The sequence below is a fragment of the Leptopilina heterotoma genome, unplaced genomic scaffold, assembly GCF_015476425.1.
Source record: "Leptopilina heterotoma isolate Lh14 unplaced genomic scaffold, ASM1547642v1 Lhet_130, whole genome shotgun sequence".
In the NCBI taxonomy this organism is placed as follows: Eukaryota; Metazoa; Arthropoda; class Insecta; order Hymenoptera; family Figitidae; genus Leptopilina; species Leptopilina heterotoma.
In genome coordinates, this window is record NW_025110849.1 from 2,031,427 (window position 1) to 2,043,916 (window position 12,490).

Below are 12,490 nucleotides of genomic sequence, written 5' to 3' on the forward strand. Positions count from 1 at the left end.
TTTCAGAACAACTTTAGGTTGAGTCCACAATAAAATAAATCGTCTCGATTTCGATGCGCAGTAAACAAAAATGTGTACCCGCATCGAATCGTCTTGAAAGCAGGGTTGGGAACGTAAACTACCTAAGGTAATCATTTCTCCCAGGGTTGAGCACGTAATATACATGAAGTTCTTACGCATATTACGTATGAAAATTATAAAGGCCTTTCTCCAATAGGTTTTAAAAAGTGTGCGAATGACTGCGTCTGCGTCGGTTGCTATAGGCCTTTCTCCAATAGGTTTTAAAAAGTGTGCGAATGACTGCGTTGCGTTGATTTTAGCATGTGTTGCTATAGCAACTGACGCAGACGCAGTCATTCGCACACTTTTTAAAACCTATTGGAGAAAGGCCTTAAAGCAACACATGCTAAAATCAACGCAACGCAGTCATTCGCACACTTGTGGTAACCTATTGGAGAAAGGCCTTAAGGGTGGAGTCCCATGACAGCGTTTTGCGTTGCGTCGTAATGGGAGAGAAAAAGACGCAAATATACGTTTGCTGCATTCTCTCTCATTACAACGCAACGCAAAACGCTGCCATGGGACTTCGGCCTCAGTGTATGGGCGGTATTCATGGAGAGTCCACAATAGGTGCAAAAGGCAAGAAGTGCAAGTGCGAACCAATGCTAAATGTATAGGAATCGCACTTGCACTTGGACTTGCTACCTACATATTTGCACATATTGTGGACTCTCCATCATAGTCGATGGTAAGTTCTCAAATGCGCCACTGGACAAATGCGCCACGGATCAATTGCGCCACTGGACAAAAGCCCCACATTTGCCATATTTGAGGAAAGTGATAAGTTTGTTCGAGAGATGGAGCTAGGTGTTCTTTGTGTAGAAATTTGTCAAGTGAATTCAATTTATTGTCAATTTCGCTCCGTATAGTGAAAATAAATTTAAGTGAATGGTTAATTAAATGGAAATTAATTAATTGTTCTATATCAATTGCGGATAACATTTTTTAAGTAAGTTGCTGTTTTTATTTTATATTAATAATAATAATAATAATAATAAATATTATTATTATTGTTTAAAGAAATGTGGAAATTTTTTTTAATAACTAATTTATGAAACATTTTATTTTTAAATCGTTTTTATTTATATTTTTTCTTTGGAATAATTTAATAATTGCTTTAATTTAATAATAAGATTTCTTGATATTTTCAAAAGATCTTTATTTTTATAGAATTATGTATTTTAATTAAATAACGAGATTAAGAATTCTTTGTTGTATTATAGTTAATTTTACTTACCTAATTATAAATTAATTGCCTTTATTTTAAATTTAGAAAGTACTTAAGTTTTCTTGAAGACTAATAAAATATAATTTATTAACAATTGTAATATTGAATATAATTTTCTAATATGAATTTCATATTTAATTAATTTTTTAAATTATATAACGTAAAAGTTTTTCTGAATTCACGTTCATCCCAGTAAAAAAAAACTAATTCAAATGAATTGAAACGAATTAACATTTTTGGTAGGCTCCAATTCGTATTTGTCACAAAGCGGGATTCACTCAAGCTCTTTGTATATTCAATTGAATTTAATTCAATATGTACCAATTTGTCCAAACGAATTCGCATTCGAAAGAAATGGCCAAGGAATGCATTGAATTCGTGCTAACGAATTGAAAAAAATTAAAGGCTCAAAACTTGTCCAGTGAATTGGTACGGATAGAAGGTTCGGAAGTTCAATACAGTTTCACGAATTCAGGAAAATTGCATCATGGCTCCAATTCGTATTTGTCACAAAGCGGGATTCACGAAAGCTCTTTGTGAATTCTTTTTAATTCATTTCAATTAGTTTTCGTTTACTGGGATACTTTTAGAAATGATAAGACTTCTTACAAAGTTTCAAATATTACGGAAGTTTAGAAAAATTATTCCAATTTTTATTTTATAATTAATGGTATTTTTTTTATATTAAAAACAGTAATATTTTAAAAAGTAATATTTTTTTGGAAACGTTTAATATATAAAAAAAGCAGGCTTCGCACTGACGTACTAAAATCTATACTATTTACTCCTTTTTTTGTCAAATTTCTGACACTAAAAGCTACTTTTTTACAAATTACATTAGTTTCAATCCTCTAATGATTGAAAAAAAAATTATTCTCAATCAATTTTTTGTGATTCGAAAATGAAAATTTATAATTGTTATTGAAAATTCTTTTAAACAATTGTAAATTGAAGAATGTTCGCAATATTTTTAAAAGATTAAATTACCATGTATTGATGCGCAAAACTCCAAGGATTAATTTAAAAAAAGACAAATCAGTAATCACCAATATTATAGAAATTGTGTAGAATTTTCTGCCAAAATGCAGCCGAAAATCGACTTTTAATCTTAAAAATCCGCTTGAAAGCGTGAAGTTTCTAACAAAACAAGAGAAGATCTTATTTATATATTCATTTGCAATTTTATTTTTCCTGGAACTCGAGTCGATTTTCGTCTGCATTTTGGCATTAAAATAATTTTTTTGCCAATAAATTTATATTCTTAATTTTATTACAATTTTTATACTCAGTTTTTAATTTTTCTATAGTTATTAATATAATCTTTCTACAATTTTTCTATAATTTTTCTATAGAATAATGCAATTTGTAATTGTTTTTGTTTATTATTTTTGAGAGATAGGATAGATATTAATTTCGCAGTAATAGAGGGGTAAATAATATTCAATACCATTGTCAAATAACACAGGCACACAAAAAAATAAAAAAGTCAAAACCCAGAGGTTACACCCCCCTATCCCCATGTTTTTGGGATCGCTGAAACCGAATATGACCATGAAAAATTTTTTACGTCGGCCATTTTCCCGCTACCACCCCCTTACACCTGCTCCCTGGGGTTGGAATTTCAATTTTAAAAAAGTGGAGTAGGGTGTCTATTCCTATGTTTTTTGGGTCGCTAACACCAAAAAAGACTACCAAAAACAAATTCTTCCCTCCCTTAACCCCCTACAACCCCCTTAACAACCCCAGGGTGAGGGGTCGAAATTCGAATTTTCGCGAAAAGTCGATTGCGGTGTCTAAACCTACGTTTTTTGATTCGCTGAAACCAAAAAAGACTACCAAAATCAAATCCTTTCCACCCTCAACCCCCTACAACCCCCTTCAATAATTTTTGATAATTAATATTTAATTTTCAATTTCCCAAAAATCGGTCCGTTTTATTTAAAAAAAATTATTGCAGGGGGTAGTAGGGGGTTGAGGGTGTAAAGGATTTGATTTTGGTAGTCTTTTTTGGTTTCAGCGACCTAAAAAACATAGGAATTGACACCCTTGTCCACTTTTTTAAAACTGAAATTCCAACCCCAGGGAGCAGGTGTAAGGGGGTGGTAGCGGGAAAATGGCCGACGTAAAAAATTTTTCATGGTCATATTCGGTTTCAGCGACCCCAAAAACATGGGGATAGGGGGGTGTAACCTCTGGGTTTTGACTTTTTTATTTTTTTGTGTGCCTGTGTTATTTGACAATGGTATTGAATATTATTTACCCCTCTATTACTGCGAAATTAATATCTATCCTATCTCTCAAAAATAATAAACAAAAACAATTACAAATTGCATTATTCTATAGAAAAATTATAGAAAAATTGTAGAAAGATTATATTAATAACTATAGAAAAATTAAAAACTGAGTATAAAAATTGTAATAAAATTAAGAATATAAATTTATTGGCAAAAAAATTATTTTAATGCCAAAATGCAGACGAAAATCGACTCGAGTTCCAGGAAAAATAAAATTGCAAATGAATATATAAATAAGATCTTCTCTTGTTTTGTTAGAAACTTCACGCTTTCAAGCGGATTTTTAAGATTAAAAGTCGATTTTCGGCTGCATTTTGGCAGAAAATTCTACACAATTTCTATAATATTGGTGATTACTGATTTGTCTTTTTTTAAATTAATCCTTGGAGTTTTGCGCATCAATACATGGTAATTTAATCTTTTAAAAATATTGCGAACATTCTTCAATTTACAATTGTTTAAAAGAATTTTCAATAACAATTATAAATTTTCATTTTCGAATCACAAAAAATTGATTGAGAATAATTTTTTTTTCAATCATTAGAGGATTGAAACTAATGTAATTTGTAAAAAAGTAGCTTTTAGTGTCAGAAATTTGACAAAAAAAGGAGTAAATAGTATAGATTTTAGTACGTCAGTGCGAAGCCTGCTTTTTTTATATATTAAACGTTTCCAAAAAAATATTACTTTTTAAAATATTACTGTTTTTAATATAAAAAAAATACCATTAATTATAAAATAAAAATTGGAATAATTTTTCTAAACTTCCGTAATATTTGAAACTTTGTAAGAAGTCTTATCATTTCTAAAAGTATGAACGTGAATTCAGAAAAACTTTTACGTTATATAATTTAAAAAATTAATTAAATATGAAATTCATATTAGAAAATTATATTCAATATTACAATTGTTAATAAATTATATTTTATTAGTCTTCAAGAAAACTTAAGTACTTTCTAAATTTAAAATAAAGGCAATTAATTTATAATTAGGTAAGTAAAATTAACTATAATACAACAAAGAATTCTTAATCTCGTTATTTAATTAAAATACATAATTCTATAAAAATAAAGATCTTTTGAAAATATCAAGAAATCTTATTATTAAATTAAAGCAATTATTAAATTATTCCAAAGAAAAAATATAAATAAAAACGATTTAAAAATAAAATGTTTCATAAATTAGTTATTAAAAAAAATTTCCACATTTCTCTAAACAATAATAATAATATTTATTATTATTATTATTATTAATATAAAATAAAAACAGCAACTTACTTAAAAAATGTTATCCGCAATTGATATAGAACAATTAATTAATTTCCATTTAATTAACCATTCACTTAAATTTATTTTCACTATACGGAGCGAAATTGACAATAAATTGAATTCACTTGACAAATTTCTACACAAAGAACACCTAGCTCCATCTCTCGAACAAACTTATCACTTTCCTCAAATATGGCAAATGTGGGGCTTTTGTCCAGTGGCGCAATTGATCCGTGGCGCATTTAGGCCAACGCAGAATAGAATCTTTAACCGGAACCGCAATCGTAAGCGTAACCGTAAGAATGAGTTAAAGAAGGATAGGTATATTGTTTATCCTTCTCTAACTCATTCTTACGCTTACGGTTACGATTGCGGTTCCGGTTACAGATCTATTCTGCGTTGGCCTTTTGACCGGTGGCGCATTTGTCCAGTGGCGCATTTGAGAACTTACCGATACTTATTTCGGGATGCAGGTCTTTTTCCCAGATTGAAAACGACTATTAAGTCTAATTCACAACTAAAGAATTGCAAGTTTCACTAATTTCATTTGAAACGAATTGTAAATTAAACGAAATTCGTTGCTTCTGAAATGACATTTAAGGGGATCCCACTTATCGACATTGCAGATCTAAAATGATTAAAAATCTGCAACGACCGTTCCCAAGTAGCACGTAATATTGGGAACATTCCAGCAATATGCCACAACATTGAGACAATATTGGTAATGTTAAGGCAATGTTCCCAATATCGCTGTAATATTACGTGCTACTGGGGTTTCTTGGAAAATATAAGATATTATTACCTATAAATTTGGAAAACTCATTTTTTATCATGAATACACTGTATGAGTATTTTATTTGTTGTAATTATTTGAAAAAAATTATCGTTAGAAAGTTAAATATGGGCAGTTTCCCTGTAACACATCTTTGACTACGCTCAAACTGCAACGACCATTTCTCGAAAACAACGAAACAAAATAATTTTTCCATTTGGGAAATTTAATTTTGTAGGAAAATACGGAGGATGAGACTCATTTGCCATTCAGGAATAAATAAAAACTTTATTTTTTGTAAAGTGTATATGTGACAGCTGTTCGGTGGCACTTGATATTTAATTTACTAGCATTAACTTTTCTTTAACAATTTGAACAAAATAAATCTCTCACATTGTGTGTCTTTCATCACTAATGAATTTTTACTGAAAAAGAAAACATTATATTTTATTGATGTTAATTTAAAGCTAAAAATAATCAAAATTTGTCAGTTTTGGAACCTTTGGCGCCATCTCTTGGTTCTATGAACTACTAAAAGCTGTCACATGTGTTCTTCTTGTTGTAAATTGCTATACAAAACAGTTTACATAAATTAAAGTTTTTTATTGTTGTTTTCATATGTAATGAATCTTATTATGTGTATTTTTTATTAAAATTAAGTTTGCTAAATGGAAAAATTATTTTGTTTTGTTGTTTTCAAGAAAAGGTCGTTGCAGATTTTTAACCATTTTTGATCTGCATTGTCGGTATGTGGAAAAAAAACATTTCGATATGCATCCACACACAAACATCCGGAGAATTTGTTCCCCATGTTGAAATATTTATATACGCTATACTTGAAAATTTGTAAAAATAATTGATTATCTAAGAAAATCGACACCCTATGAGGAAATAAAACTGTTAATATTAAATAATTATTAAAAAATACTATTTTTAAAAATGTTGTAGTTCCAAATGAAAGTTAATTGTTTCACCCCTTTTGTATGCACTCTTGGTTCATTGTTTTAGGAAAAATAAGATTTTTAATCAGGGACCGTCACGGAATCAAAACAAAATTAAAAAATACTTTTGTTTTGATTCGGATATGGGTATCAGAATCAAAATTCCACTCTATTTAGTTCTGATTCCAATATCAAAATCAAAATTCAACTCTATTTCGTTTTGGTTTCAATATCAAAATCAAAATTCCATTCTATTTCGTCTTGGTTCCAATATCAAAATTCCATTCTATTTAGTTTAGATTCCAATATCAAAATCAAAATTCTTTTTTGTCTTAATTTTATAAAATACTACTGCGCATGTATAAGTCTCATTGAACCTAAATTTTGTTGCAAATGTCAAATATATCAGAAGATAATATCGTTTTTACATACGAAATCTGAAATACAATTCGAATCGACTTCTGTTTCTATAAGAAAACCGAATTGCAGTATTATAATATCAGAATCAAAATAGGAAGTAAATTTTGTTTCGTTAACGTATCAGAATCAATATAGGAAGTGAATTTTGTTTCGTTACATTATCAGAATCAAAATAGGAAGTGAATTTTGTTTCGTTACAGTATCGGAATCAAAATAGGAAGTGAATTTTGTTTCGTTACAGTATCGGAATCAAAATAGGAAGTGAATTTTGTTTCGTTACAGTATCGGAATCAAAATAGAAAGTAAATTTTGTTTCGTTACAGTATCAGAATCAAAATAGGAAGTAAATTTTGTTTCGTTACCGAATCAAAATCAAAATACATTAATAATTTCGTTTTGTTTTGGAATATCGTAACGAAATCAAAATTTCATTTCCGTGACGGTCCCTGGATTTTTTATAAAAAGTTGCAAAAAAATTCATTTTACAATAACTTTTTTTAAACAAAATTTTTTCTGTCGTTTGTTTGTTAGAGACAATGGCCAAATAAAAATGCTTTTTTTCATTTCGATTATAAAAATACTCCTTATTTTTTGTAAAATTTCACTGATTCTGACTCAATAATTTTTTTAGATAATAATAGTTAAAATAATTAATTTAGAATCTAAATATAATATTTCGTGAGGAATAGGAATATTTCAATTTTTCATCATTCTGGTAGTCATTTCTTGTATCCTTTTACTTTATAACTTTTTTCCTAAAAATATTAAAATATTATGCATATTTTAAAGTTTTTTTGACCCCCCTCCTCTCCATTATAAGATATTTTATGTGCATTAGCGTCATTTTTTCTAATGAATATAAGCTATCTACTCTTAATCGAAGAGTATTTTCCTCTTATTTTCAGAGGAATATTGTTATGTGGAGAATAATCCTCTTAAAATAAGAGGATTCTTTTTGAGCCCTATTCTAGAGGAAAATATGCATTGAAATAAGAGAAATCCTCTTAAAACAAGAATATTTTTTTCTCTATTTAAATTTCAGATTTATCTTGGTGGAGGTATCATGCTTCCAACTGAAGATTGGGAAGTAGTAAAATCATCCAAAACTGATGGCCAATTTATTATAAACCTAGCAAAAAGTTACTATGGTGAAGATTTGAAAAACATGTGTTTAAACGATGAAAAAGCTACCGCGCGAGAGGAAGGCCAAGTTCGAATTAAAATCCCGAATAAAACAATTAGAGCAATGGAAGGTAATTTGTAAATTGTTTAATTTGCAATTAATAATTCTCATTATTAGAGGAGAGGGCCCCAAGATGGACACCTCTTCGATTGATGGCTCTAAAATCAAAACCGAATAAGATATGTTAAAATGTTTTATACTAAATTAAAGTACAATTTATTAGGTAACTTATGGCCATTGAGATAAAATTTTATTTTGAACTTAAACATTTTCTATAGCATTTTTTCTAATTGTTAAATATTTTGACAAAAAAAAAATGGCCCCAAGATGGACACCTTCTTAAAAATCACTTTAAAGTGTGGTAAATTAAAGATAAACATCCTGTATTAATTTTTAAACTAATGTTTAATCATTTTATTCTATTTACTGTCAATTTGTAAAAAGTAAAAACGACTGAAGCGCCGCTGTCGCTTTTCGAGAAATCGATAAATATCGAATTCTCTATCGATAGCTCTACATTCCATGGTGGTAAAAATAAAAAATCTCAATTACGAGGCTTACAAAATTATTAAAAAAATGTGTAATCGAAAGCATGAAAATAAATACATTGAAATGTGGTGTCCATTTTAGGGTCTCGAAAGTGTCCATCTTAGGGTAAATGACACAATTTTTTGAAACCCAGAAAAAAATTGTATACAAACAAAATATTAATAAAATCATTTTAGAATATTACTATATGATAAATAAATAATATTATAACGATCAATACCTATCTAAAATCAAAAATTTAAATAACTTTATCGACTTGATAAAAATCGGAAATAAAACTTTTTTTGACAAAAAATTCAGGTGATATGCGTAGTAGAAAAAAAACTGGTTTTATTTTTCAAATATGCATAAAAATCTTCGCCTATACAAACGACAAAAATAAAAAAATTGAGAAGATGCTGTCACTTTAAACAAAAATTTTATAGGAAATGTCCATTTTGGGGCCCTCTCCCCTAATATTTAAAAAATATTTTTCTCATTGCATAAGGGTCAAATTTTCTAAAAAAAAATCAAAGTTGGTCATGGGTCCTTCAATTTTTGTGTAACTTGGTATAAATGTAGTGTTTTATGATTCTGTATTAGGTCTGTGAAGGTGGCTGAACCAATTTCATAAAAATGAATTTTTTTGTACGATTAATTAGTGCTGAATTAGTGCTATTTTTGTACCATATTGCCGAATTTAGTGCTCAATGTTTATTTAAAAAAACACTGTTTTTGCTGAGTGAACGTTCCGCCAGCCGGACCATTATGAAAAACGCTTTAAAAACGACAACAAAATTTTTATCAATAACCTATTATTTAGTGCTCAATTAGTGCTCAAAGATTAACACAATAAAAACAATTTTATTTAAATTTTTCGAAAATAATCAAAGGAAGTTAGTGACTATAATTATAATTTTATTTTTAAAATATAATGTGGAAAATATAAATTATTTTCCAAATTTTCAATTAAAATCATTAAAAAAACATTATTCTCAAAAAATAGACACCCTGAAAAACATAAAATTTTTAAATATTGTAGTTTCGCCAATGAAAAATTTTTTTAGGTAAGCCATATTTAATTTTGAAAATCTGACTTTAAATTCGGATTCAGCGACCCCAAAAACATTAGTATACACTTCGCTATTCAAATCGAATTATGTTTAGTATTTTATTTTTGAGATGGCCATATATGGCCACAAACGCAAAGATGGCACGACTTTTTGTGGCCACATATGGACCATGGACTGTCAAGGGGTTAAAAATTATCTCACAAAAGTAAAAAAAATGTATCAATTCAAGAAAAGCAACAACAAAAAATTGAACATTTTAATGATATTTTTAGCGCGATTTTTTGAATAAATAAATAATGAAAAAAATTTATTGTTTTAATCTTTGATCAATAATTAATAGCCAGCGGATCGCTTACTCATTACAACAAGTGATTTTTTAAATAAATAATTAATAAACAATTTTTTTATTGTGTTAATCTTTGAGCACTAAATAATAGGCTATTGATAAAAATTTTGTTGTCGTTTTTAAAGCGTTTTTCGTAATGGTCCGGCCAGCGGAACGTTCACTCAGCAAAAACAGTGTTTTTTTTAAATAAACATTGAGCACTAAATTCGGCAATATGGTACAAAAATAGCACTAATTGAGCACTAATTAATCGCAATAAAAAATTTATTTTTATTAAAGTGGTCCAGCCACGATTTTTTAAAAAAAAGTTATGAAGATTTGAAATTTTTTTTATTTAACCCTTTAACGACGAGATGTGCTGCTTTGCAACATGAATTTTAATCGCTTACAATTAGTAGAAAGAAGCCATAAAAGTTTTCAAAAGTCCATACCCTACTATTTTTGGGGTCGCTCTTTCGAATGGCGTTGTCAAAATTTTCAAAAAATGATATAAAATCCTTTTTTTTCAAAAATACTAAAAAGAGTCAAGTTTTTTTAATGTAATTTTTTCTGTAAGAATTTTTTTCTGTCATAAAACTTTTCAAGTGGAACAAAAAGTTCGCTTGATATTCGTTACTCGGGGGTTTTCGGGGTCGCAGATTACGAATCTAATATTAGGTTTTTAAAATTTAAAATGGCGGATCCAATATGGCGGATGATTTGTTTAAAATATTATCGGATTCGCTAGCAATTTTTTACATTTAGGTTGTTTGGGCCTCTGATTACAAATCTGAAGTTGGATTCGGAATCAGCAACCACAAAACCCCCGAATAACGAAATTCAAGCAAAACCGAGCAATTTTTAAATTTCATCCACCATATAGGATCCGGCATTTTCAATTTTAAAAAAAGAATATCGGATTCGCAATTAGTGTCCCAAAAAACCTAAAACTAACAAATTTTAAGCGAATCCGATCAATTTTTAAAAAAATTATCAGCTATATTGGATCCGCCATTAAAAATTTTCAAAGACCTAATATTAGATTCGTAATCAGCGACCTCGAAAACCACCGAGTAACGAATATCAAGCGAACCCAATCAATTTTTAAAAAAATTGTCCGCCATATTGGATCTGCCATATTGGATTTTGAGAAACTAACATCAGATTTGTAATCAGCGACCTCCAAAACCCCCGAGTAACAAATTTCAATCAGATTTGAGCAATTTTGAAAAAGTGTGCCATCTTACGTAAAATTAGGAAATTTGTTTGTTAAATTCAAAATCGAAAAAAATAAAAATTAGAAATGGATATTTTTCAAGTACAACTATTGGGAACACGTTTCTAATACTTTTTGTTCCATTTGAAAAGCTTTAAGACAGAGAAAAAAATTCTTTCAGAAAAAATTACATTAAAAAAACTTGACTCTTTTTAGTATTTTTGAAAAAAAAGGATTTTATATCATTTTTTGAAAATTTTGACAACGCCATTCGAAAGACAGACCCCAAAAATAGTAGGGTATGGACTTTTGAAAACTTTTATGGCTTCTTTCTACTAATTGTAAGCGATTAAAATTCATGTTGCAAAGCAGCACATCTCGTCGTTAAAGGGTTAAATATAAAAAATTTCAAATCTTCATAACTTTTTTTTAAAAAATCGAAAAGCAATTTTGAAATATGGGATTTAAAGCTTAGACATAGTACTATACGATGCAATTTCGCAAATTAAAAAAAAAATTTTAGTTAACCGAAAAAAATTCCGAAAAATTCCCAAAATAGCCATTTTTTGGCTATTTAAACCAATATTACAATAAATCCTGACGTGATGGGCAATTTTAGAAATCGGATTCGTATTCTGCGTCAAAATAGCTATAAGAATCACCTAGCACTTTTTCTGTAACAGAACTAAGCCAAAATTTGGAGGCCTGTGATTATCTTGATTTTATTCCCGACTTTTCTGTCTGGGAATGTGCTGAATTATTAAACCTATTGAACGGTAATTTTAATTCCATAAGGGGAAGTTTCCATTGCGGGAGTAAAAAAATCGATTTCTTTTTTATTGTATTTTTTTAAAGCTAAATAGCTATAAAAAAAACTTAGTATACGTAGAATATGTGTGTAAACCGATTTTTTGATCCGAAGAATATTTTCGTTTTTGTAAAGTCTTAAACTCACCGACGTTCCGAGCACTGAGTAATAAAAATAAGGCAAATCGAATTGATTTTTAATAAATTTTGCAAATCTGACAACAGAATCGTAAACAGAAACCCAAAAATCCTATAAATATTTATCATATACGCAATATTAACAAGAATTACAAAGAATACAATTACACGGAGAAACTTTTAATACCAATAATTCTTAAAACTGGTGAGACATTTTAGTATGTTAGGTTAGATTCA

General features: G+C 28.8%; 1 protein-coding gene across 4 annotated transcripts in view; it reads left to right on the forward strand.

The window, feature by feature from the left end:
• The first annotated feature begins 51 nt into the window (after positions 1-51).
• The window catches only part of LOC122512998, a 29,777-nt gene continuing 17,338 nt past the window's right edge, over positions 52-12,490 (forward strand). For 2 of the 4 annotated variants that reach the window (XM_043629221.1, XM_043629224.1), the window contains exons 1-2: positions 6,097-6,368; positions 8,026-8,236. In XM_043629221.1, coding sequence (XP_043485156.1) covers positions 8,047-8,236 — 190 coding nt within the window. In that variant the 5' untranslated portion in view covers positions 6,097-6,368; positions 8,026-8,046. Of the gene's footprint in view, positions 128-6,096; positions 6,369-6,938; positions 7,081-8,025; positions 8,237-12,490 lie in introns of those variants that run through there. The other 2 variants (XM_043629223.1, XM_043629222.1) reach the window with 2 other exon arrangements.